At 41.3% G+C, this 18987-nt stretch overlaps 1 protein-coding gene across 1 annotated transcript; it reads left to right on the forward strand.

Moving 5' to 3' along the window:
• The first annotated feature begins 235 nt into the window (after positions 1-235).
• LOC115153093 (uncharacterized) lies at positions 236-18674 on the forward strand. The gene is made up of 5 exons (XM_029698146.1): positions 236-508; positions 13693-13834; positions 17063-17469; positions 17610-17838; positions 18086-18674. Exons 1-5 carry the CDS (start codon positions 401-403, stop codon positions 18205-18207), a joined length of 1008 nt encoding a protein of 335 aa, XP_029554006.1. The 5' UTR covers positions 236-400; the 3' UTR covers positions 18208-18674.
• The last annotated feature ends 313 nt before the right edge of the window (positions 18675-18987 follow it).

Below are 18987 nucleotides of genomic sequence, written 5' to 3' on the forward strand. Positions count from 1 at the left end.
CGAGGACTGAGGAATGGAGTCCTACTTGTTTCCATGTTATTGTTATCAATTAGTACCTGGCAGTGTCCAAAATAGCCATTGAGCAGTTTCATATTGCAAAATATATACATACATTGTACCAGACATAATCGTACTGCGAACGTATACTACAAATGAATACAGTCAAAGACAGTACATTTGAGAAACTCTTTGATATAGTATTGCACGTGACGTCATACCGGAAACTATCGCTTTAAACACCGGACATATTTCTTTTTTTTTACAGCGTGCTTGCTTTCACTTTCAATGTTTTGATAACGTCCGTTGTTGACAGCAAATACGCGACTATTGCATTTGGAAACGGATACATTACCATTTAAGGAATATAACTTCAAGTTACATTAGATATTCGTGTGATAATATGCAAGAAATGCCGGAATCACAGCCATCTAAATGTGAGGTGGAGCGGAATCACGAATGCATGATCCTACAACAAAGAATAGAGACGGCTTGCATTGGCAATAATAGAGTAAGACTGTTTTCAAGTAATTTCACAATCTAGCTTGCTCCGTAGTGTGTTTGGTCACATTTGGAAACAGCTTGCTACATATGGGGTGTTCATCATAGAGATCCTAAATGATTCTAATTCCTATGCTAATAGTGTTCATCCAGTGTCTACTGCAGGTTGACAGCTTCGTATCTGCTAATCCACCACCTCGCTTTTGTTATGATGGACCAATCACACACTAGCGGTCATCTGTCTATGTACTGTACAAAGAGTAATACTAAATGGGATGCCTAGTGATGCCGTCTTCAATGTCATCTATTCTATTCAGCTAGCCATAGTCGCTTTCGCCCTCAGCCTCTAGTGGGCCGCGGACAATAAAACAACAACAACAAAAACATATTTTTTAGGAATTCGATTAGTCATGTAAGCGAACATTTTTTAGGTTGGTAAATTAATCTAACCAGCTATCTAAATGTGTAGTAATCATGGCCGAATACCGATCGAGCGCGCAGGGCACTTGCCTAGGGGCCCTGTCACTTTAATAACTCTACCTACATCTACACATCACCTCGATGCCGGTGCCCCCGCACATTAACTCTTTCCCTGCACCCCCTGGATTTAGCCTCGCTATTGTTATTTACTCCTGCTCTTTAATTATTTGTTATTATTCTCTGTTACTTTTTTTGGGGGGGGGGGTATTTTCTTAAAACTGCATTGTTGGTTAAGGGATTGTAAGTAAGCATTTCACTGTGTTCGAGAGGATCAAACCGTAATGTATCATTGGTCAATTCTGACTGACTGATCTACAAATAATAATGAGTAGTTATTTATAGTGTAAGGTGATTTGTAGATCAGTCAGTCGGCAGTCGCCTGCACTGTCGGCTGCAATGACAAACAATCCCAGAGATACTGTATATAATGACGAGATGCCTATGTCTCCGCCCTAACAATGGGATTTGTAGTACACTTAGCAGAACGGCGGGCTCTCTAGCTGTGCCGTTGAGGAACTAGAGCAAGCACACTTGGAGTTGTTTTGAACACAGACCTGCATCCCAGCCTATACACAATTACTGTTGTTTAAAAATCACAAAACAGTCCATTATAAATCACAATCTGGGTTAGGTGGGCATAATTTGAAGCTTGTTCTATTGCCAACATGACTAGCTAAATTATACAATTATAAAAAAACTATTCCTATCAGAGTTGTCCCTGTTGAAATTCGAGACGCTTATTCATGAGGCTAGCATAGCATGTCATTCTCCATTGAATACAAGCTGTTGAAATCAACACCCTCATCGAATATTCACAAAAGTATCCAAATAACAAGATGTTTCCACCACTCCAAAAAGAGGAATAGGCTCCCACCTGTAGTTGAAGACTGTTCTTTGAGCCATAAGTGCATTGAAGTTACTTTTAAGAACTGTGCACACTTTGGAGAGGTGTGTGGCCATTTGGAAACACCAGTTAGACCTCTCACTCAAACCCTTGTCATTTGTTGGTCTTATGTTGCACCTACGCCAAGTTTTCAGAGAATATTCTTATCATGTTACTGAATGTTTCCAGAGTATTTTGTCATCAACAAATGCTGCAAAAGTACAGTAAATGTAAAATGCAAAATGTAATGTTTGGATTCAGTCTTGTCAGGTGAACTGTTCTGTCATCACCTTTAGTCTAATCATTTTCCCTTTTAATTGCTACTATGGTTATGCATATGCTTTCTATATTTCTTCTGTAAGAAGCATTTCAATTTAGCCCTATCCTTATAGGCCAATTAACGTGGCCTCTTCCACTCTGGTCTTATTTCTGTTGTGGATTGGGTTTCTTTGTGCCAATGGAAAGTGTACAAACTATGAGTAAACCAGCGTGTGTATTAAATACATGGAATTGGATTGTGATGATACAGATTACATGTAATGAATCCTGCACACAATATGCTTTTTTTTTTTTACTTTTTTTTTCAGGAATAACATTTGATGTGTATAATGTTGTTTGGTGGAATATAATTAAAATTAGAGTGATTGCCCATAATTCTGCACCTCTGCATAGTTGTATTTCGAATTTTGATCATCACGTTTTAGTGACTGCAAAGAGAATGTATTGATCTACTGGGTTTTGAAAATACAGACTAACTTTCTGTTTTGTCTGCTTGGACTCAGGGTTGCGTTAATTCTTTTGCAGGCAGTCAGGTTCTTTTGATGAATGTATTTATGTTTTGGGAAGGCAACTAATCTACATTTTTAAAATGCATTTACTGTTTTGCAAAAGGCCACAGAGATCTGTGTCTTGTGGTCTCTGTTTTGAAAATCAACATTGTTCCAAAAAATGCTTGAGAAAAACTGTAATGGCTCACAAATTAGTAATTCAACATTTGATGTGTGTGTCTATTGAACCCCTTGGGGGGGAATGTATACCCCAAAGATAGGACTTATAAATATTGTCATGTTGGAGATAACTAAAATAAGAAGCATTATGGATGTTAGATGAAAAAACAAGCTTTTGGGGGAGACTGAACATATTAGCAAAAGCCTGTGAGTTTGTAAGTCTTAGGGAGTGAACGTTACTTATAATAGGGGTTACATGGAGAAAATCGGACCTCTCTGAAATGAAAATAGATTGCCCTCCCTTAAGCAAAATGTATTTGACCTAAACCCTCCCTGAACGCTTGAAAAAACAAACAAATGACCATCCCCTATACCCAAAATATTAATAAAAAAAAGTGGATAGCAGATAACATGTCTAGCTGTTCTTCATCCTGTAAGCATTGAATGGTAACGTGGGAATTTTAATAGCACACAGGGCTGCGGGCCAGAAGGTTGTGGGTTCGTAAACCACCGTGGACAGGTGTAGGGTTGGAAAGATCTCCTTTATAGTGAAAGCTTTGCATGAATCTATCATCGTATTTGCAAGTCCCAGGAAAAAAAATAGCCTCTTATATAGATGTTATGCAATTCTCATAATTGTACACATTAGCTGAATCTCTTTTTAATACAACACTAATTAACGGAATTACAGGCTAAGAATGGACAGAGAGTTCATTTTATCATATTTCTCCAACGCCAAATTAGTGTATTAGTGTATTAATTAAATCTGAGACGTCATTAAGAATCTGAGCATGGTACTGTACTTTCAAAAGTTAGGCCTACCTTTCCACCCCAGACATAGTGGACCTAACTACGTAGAAATGTTTTAGTTTTAACTGCTGGCTACTCTTCGTCTTTGGCTTAACCCAACGAGAGAAGGTCACAAGTGTTTCCCTAAAAGCTGTCTGGGTTTAAACATCTTCTATTGTACAGAAAGTGAATAGCTTAATCAATTGAAGGTGACAGAATTAGATTACTTCCCAAGCAAAGTCGGCCTCTGAACGTCAAAGAAACGAAACAATGATATCCCCATATGCATCGGAGTGACGTCTTTCCCGGGTATTTTACAGCTTGTTTCTAGCATAAAGCATTGCGGTCCAAAGCACTGTTATAGATCACTTTTATATAATTGTATCCGTTTTTATTTTCTTCTCAATCTTTGCCATTTTCTTCAATAGAAGTTAGGCCTATGGCATACTCTCTCATACCCCCTCAGTTTGAGTATTGGTTTTAACTTAACAGCCTACGTCTGTGTCAGTGAAGGACTGTTTAAAGAGTGGGTGGTGGAATTGACCTACAAATCCATGGCTATCGCAGCCTATAGCCTAATTTCATCTGTCAAACAGGTAGGACTACCTCTTATTTCTTAAACGGGAAGAAATAGGCTCCAACACAAAGCCCTCTTGTTGTTAGTAAAGACAGTTTAAATGAATTTGCCTACTTTCAGCACCATGAGCTGTCCATTTCTGATTGATTGTGCCGCGACTGCTGCTGCTTCAAGTTTCAGCACCACAATGGAAGTTACTCGAATCTGGCTTATTGTGAGGTCAATAACTCTGAAAAATACATCATGGGCAAGAAACATATTGTTTTTAATAAATTCAAATATAGTAGTAGCAAGCTATCAAAGTTGACCTCTGGTCCTCCTTCTCATCTTCGTGCTCTCTTTCTCAAACTGAACTGAACAGAACATAGCATGATGGTGCATTTTTGGGACTAGGCCTAATCAAATATATTTTCAGAAGAAACCTTTCACTCTCCTCCTGAACTGACATTGTAGCCCTACACAGCACAGCCATTGGTTAAGCAACATACACAAACGTTTTAGATCAGCAAGAGCAGAGCAGGCCGGGGCTCAGGGTTGGAATATCCATTGCAGTTTGTAATACAGCCTAGTTTTATTTATACCATCCCAGCAGCTATCTTAGAAATACAACTTTGCTCTGTGCTCCTCTGAGCATGCACTTCGTAACCTATAGGGGATGGATCATTTGATTGAGACCACACTAGATAGCCTATAGGTGCAATGGAGAATCAGAGATGAGGGGCGGCATTGGGCATACATCAATATGTAGCCTAATAAGCAACTAATTCTAAAACATTTAATCAATTACAAATTACATAACCCTCCCCTGGACTAGATTTCAAAAATACTAAACCCTCCCCTTGACTGAAATTGAAAAAGCATGACCCTCTGCCCTTTTCCTCCAGGTACCCATTCTGTAAAGTCCCTTAGGTCAAAACATGGATAGCCATTTCGAAGGAATGGCCTGGCTAAGCACAAAAACAATAATTTAAAAAAATATTGTAATTTCCATTTGTACTTATGTAAATGTGATATTTCAGTTGTGTGTGTTAATAAATTTGCAAAAATGAGAAAAAAAAGATTAAAAAACTGTTTTTGCTTTGTCATTATGGTGTATTGTGTGTAGATTGAGGAGGGGAAATAAACAATATAATCCATTTCAGAATAAGGCTGTAATGTAACAAAATGTTGAAAAAGTCAAGGGGTCTGAATACTTTCTGAATGCACTGTATATGTATGTGTATACACTTTATATAGAAAAGTATGTGTACACCCCTTCAAATTTGTGTATTCGGCTATTTCAGCCACACCCATTGCTGACAGGTGTATACAATCGAGCATGCAGCCATGCAATCTCCATACAAACATTGGGAGTAGAATGGCCTTACTGAAGAGCTCAGTGACTTTAAACGTGTCACCATCATAGGAAGCCACCTTTCTAACAAGTCACTTTGTCAAATTTCTGCCCTGCCCAAGTCAACTGTAAGTGCTGTTATTGTGAAGTGGAAATGTCTAGGAGCAACAATGACTCAGCCGCAAAGTGGTAGGCCACACAAGCTCACAGAACGGGACCGCCAAGTGCTGAAGCATGTAGCGCGTACAAATTGTCTGTCCTCTTTTGCAACACTCACTACCGAGTTCCAAACTGCCTCTGGAAGCAACGTCAGCACAATAACTGTTTCTTTGTGCGCTACATGAAATGGGTTTCCATGGCCGCGCAAACGCCTAAGATCACCATGCGCAATGCCCAGCGTTGGCTGGAGTGGTGTAAAGCTCACCGCCTTTAGACTCTGGAGCATTGGAAACATGTTCTCTGGTGTGATGAATCACGCTTCACCATCTGGCAGTCCGACGGACAAATATGGATTTGGCAGATGCCAGGAGAACGCTACCTGCCCCAATGTATGGTGCCAACTGTAAAGTTTGGTGCAGGAGGAATAATGGTCTGGGGCTGTTTTTCATGGTTCGGGCTAGCCCCCTTAGTTTAAGTGAAGGGAACTCTTAACACTACAGCATACTGTACAATGACATTGTAAACGATTCTTTGCTTCTAACTTTGTGGCAACAGTTTGGGGAAGGCCCTGTTTCAGCATGACAATGCCACCGTGCACAAGGCGAGGTCCATAAAGAAATGGTTTGTCGAGATTGCTGTGGAAGAACTTGACTGGCCTGCACAGAGCCCTGACCTCAACCCCATTGAACACCTTTGGGATAAATTGGAACGCCGTCTGCGAGCCAGGCCAAATCGCCCAACATCAGTGCCTGACCTCACTATTGCTCTTCTTGCTGATTGGAAGCAAGTCCCCACAGCAATGTTCCAACATCTAGTGGAATGCCTTCCCAGAAGAGTGGAGGCTGTTGTCACAGCAAAGGGGGGACCAAGTCCATATCAATGCCCATAATTTTGGAATGAGATGTTAGACAAGCAGGTGCCACATAATTTTGGCCATGAAGTGTATACAGTGCATTCGGAAAGTATTCAGGCCCCTTGACTTTTTCCACATTTTGTTACGTTACAGCCTTATTCTACATCGTAATAAATGGTTTTATTTCCTCATTAATCAACATACATTTCCCCAGAATGGCAAAGAAAAAACAGATTTTTTTATATATTTTGCAAAAATAAAACTACAAAAACTGAAATATCACATTTACATTCACAACCAGTCAAAAGTTTTAAAACACCTACTCATTCAAGGGTTTTTCTTTATTTTACTATTCTCTACATTGTAGAATAATGGTGAAGACATACAAACTATGAAATAACACATATGGAATCATGTAGTAACCAGAAAAGTGTTAAACAAATCAAAATCTATTTTATATTTGAGATTCTTCAAATAGCCACCCTTTGCCTTGATGACAGCTTTGCACACTCTTGGCATTCTCTCAACCAGCGTCACCTGGAATTCTTTTCCAACAGTCTTGAAGGAGTTCCCATATATGTTGAGCACTTGTTGGCTGCTTTTCTTCACTCTGCGGTCCAACTCATCCCAAACCATCTGAATTGGTTTGAGTTTGCGTGATTGTCGAGGCCAGGTCTGATGCAGCACTCCGTCACTCTCCTTCTTGGTCAAATAGCCCTTACACAGCCTGAAGGTGTGTTGGGTCATTGCCCTGTTGAAAAACAAATGAAAGTCCCACTAAGTCCAAACCAGATGGGATGACGTATCGCTGCAGAATGCTGTGGTAGCCATGCTGGTTAAGTGTGCCTTGAATTCTAAATAAATCTCAGACAGTGTCACCAGCAAGGCACCAGCACACCTCCTCCTCCATGCTTCAAGGTGGGTACCACACATGCGGAAATCATCCGTTCACCTACTCTGCGTCTCACAAAGACACGGCGGTTGGAACCAAATATATCAAATTTGGACTCATCAGACCAAAGGACAGATTTCCACTTGTCTAATGTCCATTGCTCGTGTTTCTTGGGCCAAGCAAGTCTCTTCATCTTATTGATGTCCTTTAGTAGTGGTTTCTTTGCAGCAATTCGACCAAGAAGGCCTGATTCATGCAGTCTCCTCTGAACAGTAGATGTTGAGATGTGTCTGTTACTTGAACTCTGTGAACCATTTATTTGGGCTGCAATTTCTGAGGTGCAGTTAACTCTAATGATCTTATCCTCTGCAGCAGAGGTCACTCTGGGTCTTCCTTTCCTGTGGCGGTCCTCATAAGAACCAGTTTCATCATAGCGCTTGATGGTATTTGCTACTGCACTTGAAGAAACTTTCAAAAGTTCTTGAAATGTTCTGGATTGACTTAATTTCATGTCTTAAAGTAATGATGGACTGTCACTTCTCTTTGCTTATTTGAGCTGTTCTTGCCATAATAAGGACTTGGTATTTTTCCAAATAGGGCTATCTTCTGTGTAACACCTCTACCTTGTCACAACACAACTGATTGGCTGAAACACATTAAGAAGGAAAGAAATTCCACAAATTAACTTTTAACAAGGCACACCTGTTAATTGAAATGCATTCCAGGTGACTACCTCATGAAGCTGGTTGAGAGAATGCCAAGAGTGTGTGAAGCTGTCATCAAGGTAAAGGGTGGCTACTTTGAAGAATCTCAAATATAACATATATTTTGATTTGTTTAACACCTTTTTGGTTACTACATGATTCCATATGTGTTCTCATAGTTTTGATGTCTTCACAATTATTCTACAATGTAAAATATAGTAAAAATAAAGAAAAACCCTGAAATGAGTAGGTGTGTCCAAACCTTTTGACTGGTACTATTTACAGTGGCAAGAAAAAGTGATCTGAACTTCATCTAGGTCACAACAATAGACAAACTCGTTTTCATGTCTTTATTGAACACACCGTGTAAACATTCACAGTGCAGGGTGGGAAAGGTATGTGAACCCTTTAATTTAATAACTGGTTGACCCTCCTTTGGCAGCAATAACCTCAACCAAACATTTTTTCTGTAGTTGCGGATCAGACCTGCACAACGGTCAGGGGGAATTTTGGACCATTCCTCTTTACAAAACTGTTTCAGTTCAGCAATATTCTTGGGATGTCTGGTGTGAACTGCTCTCTTGAGGTCATGCCACAGCATCTCAATCGGGTTGAGGTCAGGACTCTGACTGGGCCACTCCAAAAGGCGTATTTTCTTCTGTTGAAGCCATTCTGTTGTTGATTTACTTCTGTGTTTTGGGTCATTGACCTATCACCCAACTTCTGTTGAGCTTCAATTGGCAGACAGATAGCCTAACATTCTCCTGCAAAATGTCTTGATAAACTTGGGAATTCATTTTTCCGTCGATGATAGCAAGCTGTCCAGGCCCTGAGGCCAGACAGGAGTGAGGATTTTGGCATTCAGTCTGATTGGGACTGGGTAGGAAAATAGCCTAGGCTTTGGGATAGGAGAAGATATAATTTCCCCTAATGCTTCTGATTTGTTAACAGACTTTTTCTGTGATAGAGATGCACACTATGTAGTGGATTGTGCATAGGCCCATCAATCAAATGTATTTATAAAGCGCATTTTCATCAGCCGATGTCACAAAGTGCTATACAGAAACCCAGCCTAAAACCCCAAACAGCAAGCAATGCAGATTTAGAAGCACGGTGGCTAGGAAAAACTCCCTAGAAAGGCAGGAACCTAGGAAGAAACCTAGAGAGGAACCAGGCTCTGAGGGGTGGCCAGTCCTTTTCTGGCTGTGTCGGGTAGAGATTATAACAGTACATGCCCAAGATGTTCAAACGTTCATAGATGGCCAGCAGGGTCAAGTAATAATAATCACAGTGGTTGTAGAGGGTGCAACAGGTCAGCACCTCAAGAGTAAATGTCAGTTGGCTATCAAATTTGTGACTGTCTGAAGAGTCTCACAATGACAGCTCAAATAGTCACATGTTCTTTTATAGGCTATACTGTAGGGGTTTCCTGTAGGGTTTGTTAACTGCGTTCAGGGAGCATGTGCAATCCGGCAGTGACAATTATGCGTGTGCTTTGAATTTTTGGCGACTTTGTGTGAAGTAAATACGCTACACTAAAGGCTTCCATGCGGCCACCTGCTTGGATAATGCTCCATTTTGTTTTATGCTATTCTGCTGCTGCGCATGTTGTGTATTTTGTGGAATTGGTGAACATGTTTGTAATTTGTGTCTTGTCATTACATTTTTCGGGAAATGTGAAGATGTGAATCCATATAATGTATAATGAATTATTATCCATCATAAAGATAAAGGATACTGACAATGAAAAAAGAGCAACCGATTTATAGACCGTTTAAAACCTTGATGAAAGTTAGCTTGACAGAGAAAGTTTCAAGATGATCTGATGTAAGATGCATGTTTTACAAAACCGTTTTCGAAAAAAACTTTATGGATGTTACATTGCATGTTACAATGGCGCCCAACATAGGGGGGTCTCTCGTGAATGTAGTGAAACTAGCCTATGTAGTGAAGCTGTGGAGTTAGTTTACGGTACATTCTTACTGTACCTCGGTTACACTCACCCCCTCTAAACTCGCTCCATAGCAACCCCAGCTGTTGAGATGAGCCCAACTGCGGATCCGTGTCACGGCAGCAGTGATCTAACTTAGCAGTATTAGCTTCCTCCCTCTCTGAGTACAATTCAGGGTAAACTGTCCGTACCACGTCTTGGACCTGGGGCCCTCTGCCTAGCCAGCATACGTGACCGCCCACTTGACAATATACGAACCAGTTAAGCTATTTTAAAGCAACATTGGAGCTATTTCAAGTGGAGTGAGCTTATGGCACTTTCTTACCTCCGTTACACTACAAACATCTTTAAAAACATCTACGAACATCTTTAAAAACATCTACAAACATCTTTACAAACATCTTTAAAAACATCTACAAACATCTTTAAAAACATCTACAAACATCTTTACAAACATCTTTAAAAACATCTACGAACATCTTTAAAAACATCTACAAACATCTTTACAAACATCTTTAAAAACATCTACAAACATCTTTAAAAACATCTACAAACATCTTTACAAACATCTTTAGAGTCCAATCTCAGGTGAAGAAGCCTCCTATTCACAAAGCCATCTCCCTATAAGGGACAACTGTTTGGGCAAGGTATTTAATAGCTATGAATCATAATCATAACACAATCACCTTTGGATGACCATAATCACAGCGTTCTTCAATTGGTTGTTCAGAACAACACCGTTTCTGTTGAATCAAATGTTTCACACTAACCATTGTGTCCTGCTGAACGCGGCCCAGGTTTGACACTCTTTTAGAGAAATCTGCTGATAATCAGACTGGTGATATCAACTAATATATTTACATATGTGCATACGTCATTATGTTAGAAAATAATTTAATAGAATAATAATACATTTAATCAATGTCCATTTGTTGAAGACTGCTCACTCATTCCCATATTAGTCCATGTAGGCTAACTGCAAACCATATGCCTATTTTTGAAACAGGCTTGATCCAATGAAAGTCACCACAGATGATTTTAGTGTCAGCTTTATTCTGTATTCTCCAACTATAGAAATTGTATCAAAAATGTAAGATTGGAAAAAAAAGATTTGCCTTTTTTGAAGCAGTGCGTTGTAGAAATGTTTGTAATAAATGCAAGGACCTGTTAAATCCCAGGAACCGGTAAATTATGTAAACTTCATTAATATTCAAATTGAAAATGCATCAACGTAATGTTTTCTGCATCTCTTCAAATATGATGTGGCATATAACAACCCAACTTGCACGGTAAAATGATTGACTAAACACGATTCAATTTGCATATTAATGAGTGCGATAAGAGATTATAATATTTGGTCTTTTTTTCCCTTCAGGGAACGTCTATAATCTCCAGCATTTTATTTTCCTGAAATAGTGAAAAAAACAAATAGATAACTTTAAGAACAATGAAACTTAATTTTAATCAAATGTTCATAAAAGCCTTTGTAGTGACATTTTAGTTTCTGTGTGAGGGGAATTCTAAGTTTTTCCTATATATATAATTAAGCACACCAATTATTTTTTTAGCCTAGCTTTTTTTGGTACATTGTTAATGTCAGTGTTTTTGAAATGCTGTTATTTATAGTCCTTGCTTCATACGTGTTTGTCATAGCTTTCTGTGAATGTCTATCACCATTTTCTGTCAAAGGTGACACATTTAAACGTAGAAGTAGCTTTATGATACACAGAACCTTTAAGGAAATTATTGCTTTTTAAATGTCAGACTAGCACACGTAAAATCCTTGAAGCTTCACCAATTTTCTATATAAATCCACAAGAACAAGGGGAGTAGCTCAAGGCATTGGAGAGGAAGGTGCATCATCGCGCATGAAAGGACAGTGAAGACATGAGACACACAGCTCAAAATGCTCGCCTATTGATCGTGTTTAGGGACAATACAATTATCCTACCTGGACTAGCCTACAACACCACAATGCAATGAAAAATTGCATTATAGTTTTCGAGTACAACATTGTGCTCCAGGCTTTAAACTGCAGTGAACATGTCATTTGATTAACAGCGCAAAGGCGCTGTGATTTGAATGTTTCATTCCATTTGGATCAGTTGTAGGTCTACTCTCGACAGTCTGTAATGTCTAGAAAGGCACAGTAGCAGGCCAGTCTGGCTGTACATCTGATACTAAGATGCGCTGACTGTTGCGGATCATCATTCTCACGTCTTTCTATAATAATGTGGCCACATATGCTCCAGGCCCAGTTATTCAGGAAAGCTTAAGGCGCGCTCTGCCTCCTCTCCAATCCGAGTGCCTATTCCTCACGCACATAGAACCTAACGCTTCATTATAGCCTAAATATTTGTGATTTAACTTTTTCAAATCTATTACCTTTTTTATGTGTGGCATAAACACAATCACTCACAATGTTTTAATTGGATTTTGGTACTTCAAAAGTCTTCTGTAGGCTACCTGCGCACATTCGTCCAGTCCAATATAATTCCAGCATCCAAACTGTGCACAGGCAATTCAATGAATGGAAAGAGACATCTGTTACAAAACAGTAAAAAGTGTAATGACATTTGGAGATTGCCAAGCCTTCGGTACTGGGTACCATGTAGGGAGGATGTATTTTCTGTTTGTCGAGGTTGACATAGGCCTAGTCTATTTGATTGTGGTGTTGAAAACGCAAACCATGATGTTGAAGAGCCCAAAGTTGGTAATCGGTATGCAGTTATGCTTTGCTTATTGGTTGTAGGTACAGAAACCTGTTGGTGGAAAATGTGTTACGTATATTTAATAAATATAGCATCAACATATTGAACATCTGATTTCCCCCTAGCTGATCATTGTCCGCAGCCGGCTCTGATCGTAATGTAATGAAACAGGCAGGGAGAGTTAGCTCCTCTGTGGTAGTCGGTGAACCCTCAACCTTCTGGCCCGTAACCCTGCGTGGCATCACTGTGCCGCAAAAACATACTGAAGTGACAAAGTCGATATCCACGTTTATAAACACAGGGTCGCTACAGTTATTATTTGTGGTCGTAATCATTCTTTTTCAGTTAATTCAATGAGGGCGGAAGGTGTGCAATTTTCTTTACAGCACTACAGGGAGGGTGATGTGATCATATTTGTTACGTTGGGGAGGGGGGTGATGTTTTTTATGACACTACCAGTCATTTTCTAACTGTCCCTTATAATGGTAACCGTGGTAATTTGGCTGACCAATAACCGTCATCCAAAATTCCATTACCTTCACAGCCCTAGATTTGTGTGGTCACAAAAGAAGGTGACAGAGCCATAGATGGGAGGTGTTATAAGTGTTTGTTGCACTGAGTACAGAAACCTCTTTGTTCTGTTGTAGCCATTTAAAGACTGCTTGACCCCACAACCTAGATCACTTAAAAGTAAGAGATCTAGGCAACACAATGCAGTAGATGGAAAGTGGTCCCGTGTGGCTCAGTTGGTAGAGCATGGTATTAGCAACGCCAGGGTTGTGGGTTTGATTCCCACGGGGGACCAGTATGGAGATAAAAATAAATGTATGCATTCACTACTGCGTTTACTAAAATGTAAAATGTCTCTCAAAACCATTCACTCATCAGCCATCTGTGTTTCTCTTTCCTTCACAGACAATGAAGATGGAGATGGACGTATTTAACCCTTCCCACACTGCAGAGCTCCAGTTCCTCAGGTCGCGTGTTCGGGAACTGGAGAAAGAGAAGGCCGAAATGGCAGCTGAAAACCAACGGCTACATAACATGCTAGTGAAGGGTGAGCATGAGTAAAATCAATATACAGTTGAAGTCAGAAGTTTAAGTACACTTAGGTTGGAGTCATTAAAACTCGTTTTTCAACCACTCCACAAATTTCTTGTTAACAAACTATAGTTTTGGCAAGTCGGTTTGGACATCTACTTTGTGCATGACACAAGTAATTTTTCCAGCAATTGTTTACGGACAGATTATTTCACTTATAATTCACTGGGTCAAGAAGTTTACATACACTAAGTTGACTGTGCCTTTCAACAGCTTGGAAAATTCCAGAAAATGATGTCATGGCTTTAGAAGCTTCTGATAGGCTAATTGACATCATTTGAGTCAATTGGAGGTGTATCTGTGGATGTATTTCAAGGCCTACCTTCAAACTCAGTGCCTCTTTGCTTGACATCATGGGAAAATCAGAAGAAATCAGCCAAGTCCTCAGAAAAAAAATTGTAGACCTCCACAAGTCTGGTTCATCCTTGGGAGCAATTTCCAAACGCCTGAAGGTACCACGATCATCTGTACAAACAATAGTACGCAAGTATGAACACCATGGGACCAATCAGCAGTCATACCGCTCAGGAAGGAGACGCGTTCTATCTCCTAGAGATTAACATACTTTGGTGCGAAAAGTGCAAATCAATCCCAGAACAACAGCAAAGGACCTTGTAAAGATGCTTTATCCACAGTAAAACGAGTCCTATATCGACATAACCTGAAAGGCCGCTCAGCAAGGAAGAAGCCACTGCTCCAAAACCGCCATAAAAAAAGCCAGACTATGGTTTGCAACTGCACATGGGGACAAAGATTGTACTTTTTGGAGAAATGTCCTCTGGTCTGATGAAACAAAAATAGAACTGTTTGGCCATAATGATTGTTGTTATGTTTGGAGGAGAAAGGGGGAGGCTTGCAAACCGAAGAACACCGTTACAACCGTGAAGCATGGGGGAGTCAGCATCATGTTGTGGGGGTGCTTTGCCGCAGGAGGGACTGATACACTTCACAAAATAGATGGCGTCATGAGGTAGGAAAATTATGTGGATATATTGAAGCAACATCTCAAGACATCAGTCAGGTAGTTAAAGCTTGGTTGCAAATGGGTCTTCCAAATGCACAATGACCCCAAGCATACTTCCAAAGTTATGGCAAAATGGCTCAAGGACAACAAAGTCAAGGCATTGGAGTAGCCATCCCAAAGCCCTGACCTCAATCCTATAGAAAATTTGTGGGCAGAACTGAAAAAGCGTGTGCGAGCAAGGAGGCCTACAAACCTGACTCAGTTACACCAGCTCTGTCAGGAGGAATGGGCCAAAATTCACCCAACTTATTGTGGGAAGCTTGTGGAAGGCTACTCGAAACGTTTGACTCAAGCTAAACAATTTAAAGGCAATGCTACCAAATACTAATTGAGTGTATGTAAACTTCTGACCCACTGGGAATGTGATGAAAGAAATAAAAGCTGAAATAAATCATTCTCTCTACTATTATTCTGACATTTCACATTCTTAAAATAAAGTGGTGATCCTAACTGACCTAAGACAGGGAATGAAAAACTGGGTTGAAATGTATTTATCTAAGGTGTGCAGTCGTGGCCAAAAGTTTTGAGAATGACACAAATATTAATTTTCACAAAGTCTGCTGCCTCAGTTTGTATGATGGCAATTTGCATATACTCCAGAATGTTATGAAGAGTGATCAGATCAATTGCAATTAATTGCAAAGTCCCTCTTTGCCATGCAAATGAACTGAATCCCCAAAAAAACATTTCCACTGCATTTCAGCCCTGCAACAAAAGGACCAGCTGACATCATGTCAGTGATTCTTTCGTTAACACAGGTGTGAGTGTTGACGAGGACAAGGCTGGAGATCACTCTGTCATGCTGATTGAGTTCGAATAACAGACTGGAAGCTTCAAAAGGAGGGTGGTGCTTGGAATCATTGTTCTTCCTCTGTCAACCATGCTTACCTGCAAGGAAACACATGCCGTCATCATTGCTTTGCACAAAAAGGGCTTCACAGGCAAGGATATTGCTGCCAGTAAGATTGCACCTAAATCAACCATTTATCGGATCATCAAGAACTTCAAGGAGAGCGGTTCAATTGTTGTGAAGAAGGCTTCAGGGCACCCGAGAAAGTCCAGCAAGCGCCAGGACCGTCTCCTAAAGTTGATTCAGCTGCGGGATCGGAGCATCACCAGTACAGAGCTTGCTCAGGAATGGCAGCAGGCAGGTGTGAGAGCGTCTGCACGCACAGTGAGGCGAAGACTTTTGGAGGATGGCCTAGATGGTCTAGAAGGGCAGCAAAGAAGCCACTTCTCTCCAGGAAAAACATCAGGGACAGACTGATATTCTGCAAAAGGTACAGGGATTGGACTGCTGAGGACTGGGGTAAAGTCATTTTCTCTGATGAATCCCCTTTCCGATTGTTTGGGGCATCCGGAAAAAACCTTATCCAGAGAAGACAAGGTGAGCGCTACCGTCAGTCCTGTGTCATGCCAACAGTAAAGCATCCTGAGACCATTCATGTGTGGGGTTGCTTTTCAGCCAAGGGAGTGGGCTCACTCACTGTTTGCCTAAGAACACAGCCATGAATAAAGAAGGGTACCAACACATCCTCCGAGAGCAACTTCTCCCAACATCCAGGAACAGGTTGGTGACAAACAATGCCTTTTCCAGCATGATGGAGCACCTTGCCATAAGGCAAAAGTGATAACTAAGTGGCTCGGGGAACAAAACATCGATATTTTGGGTCCATGGCCAGGAAACTCCCCAGACCTTAATCCCATTGAGAACTTGTGGTCAATCCTCAAGAGGTGGGTGGACAAACAAAAACCCACAAATTCTGACAAACTCCAAGCATTGATTATGCAAGAATGGGATGACATCAGTCAGTTAATTGACAGCATGCCAGGGCGGATTGCAGAGGTCTTGAAAAAGAAGGGTCACCACTGCAAATATTGACTTTGAATCAACTTCATGTAATTGTCAATAAAAGCCTTTGACACTTATGAAATGCTTGTAATTATACTTCAGTATTCCATAGCAACATCTGACAAAAATATCTAAAGACACTGACGCAGCAAACTTTGTGGAAATTAATATTTGTGTCATTTTCAAAACTTTTGGCCACGACTGTATGTAAACTTCCGACTCCATCTGTAATTGTATAATTCAACTGCTCTGAACTGATCACATTCCCTCATGCATGTTTCTTCTTTCTTTGTGGTGCCATCCCCCAGAGATCCCTGGCCTGCTGTCCACCATGTGGCAGACCTTGGGCCATGCCAACCAGCCCCCCCACCCTGCAGTGTCCCCACAGGCGGTCTCTACGGCAACAGGGAGGGGCGAGAGCTACACATACACACACCACCACTCCATGTCAGGACACTTTGGCCAAGGGTTCAGTTCTCCACTCCATCATCAGCCCATGTCCAACCGCTCAGCTCTGACTCAGGACAACATGAATGAAAGCATGTCCAACTTTGGACCCGACATGGCCATCAGTGAGCACAGTGTGGACGGAGACTTGGAGCTGAGTGACATCACAGAGAACGACGACCCCCACAGCTCTCTGTGTGGCTCAGCATCCAACCTACCTGTGATGAGGACATGCTCAGAGACACACTGTGTTAATGGGACTGGCCATGTAAGGAAAAATGCTATTCATTCCAGATAAAGACAGATTGGTAACGTAGCCACATATAGATCTTCCTCCAAAGTTTATGAAGGTTTGAATGTGTTTTTAATTCTGATTACATTTGCTCTCTCTTCCTATTGGTTGTGCAGGTAAACCAGGTGGAGGTATATCCGGGTTCCGGTGTCTTCTGTGAAATGCGGTCCTGGCATGCAGCCAATCAGACGCAGTCTCCCACGGCGATGGCGCGCACCCTGTTGCTGGGCGTGTTCGACATGGACACCCTGCTTAACAGCAACCTGCGAGGGGGGAGGAGCCGCAGACCAACGTTCCCCAACCACCGCACCGCCCTGGACCCACACAAGCTCAACGCCATTTATAGTATGTGTGTTATTGACACATTCCCTGATCAACAGCCTTACGAACAACCTTCAACCACCTTTCATTGTATTTTTCTTCCAAGTTCACTTGATCATTCATTGATAAGTGAAAACAACACACTCACTTTCTCAATCATTAGAAAGATATCTAACTGGTACAGTTAAAGTAGAAAATGGCTGTGTTCCTCACTGCTGCGTTGTCCTCCCTCCTCCAATTGTTGTTGTGCTGTCACTCTCTCCCTCCGCAGATGCCACGCTGGCCCGCTTCCCATTGGCCAGGAAGGGGCAAATTGGCACCGGCATCAACTCCAAGCTGTCTGAGATCCGGTTCCGATCCAGGAGAGCCAACCGGGACCCCAGTTATCTATGAAGGACTGTTCCTGCCCAAACGCCAAGTTTTATTCAATCAACATTTTTGTTCTAGTTTTTTTTTCAATCACATTAACTGTGTCAGTGTATCAGTGCATGTGCCTGCCGAATGTCTTGCCTATGAATTTTTCCACATTGGCTTTAACATTGTCTTCAGCTAGAGATACTGTGGAAGAGAATGGCAAAGTTACTCAAAAGACAGCCTAATGATAGAGGAAGGATTCAAGACCAGTGGAAAAAGGTGCAGAAGAACTGGCTTTGATGGTTATATCCACCCTCTGTCACCGGCCAACCATTAGCAAACCACACGGGAACAGCCCCCGGGGTATTCTCTCTGACTGATAGAGATGCATAGATCCAGGACTGCTGACCCATGTGTGATCAACCAGTGGAGGAACGGAGGCTTCAGTCACGTCTCACCAGACAGACGCCTCTCTGTCGTTGACCTCTACCCACTTAGACAGAGGAGGCGGGGGAGGGGGGGGGGGGGGGTTGGAGGGGGTCCAAATGATATTTCTCCATTGATTTCTCTGATCCTAGGCATTAAGCTAACTCCAAAAGCTCCATTACCACCCCATGGTCCCCTCCTTAACCTCTATCCCTCTTCTTCCCCTTGAGATAAGCGTCATGCCTAATGGACCCCAGGTACTCTGAGCCTCCAGGAGGATGACGGCATGAATTCATTCATCTTAAAGGACTTAAACAGTGTGTGACTCTCCCCAGGTTCACTATGTCCACAGGGCCCACATGAAGAGAATGGGACTGGAGATTTGGCTTGATG

Source organism: Salmo trutta, chromosome 18 (assembly GCF_901001165.1).
Source record: "Salmo trutta chromosome 18, fSalTru1.1, whole genome shotgun sequence".
Taxonomy (NCBI): Eukaryota; Metazoa; Chordata; class Actinopteri; order Salmoniformes; family Salmonidae; genus Salmo; species Salmo trutta.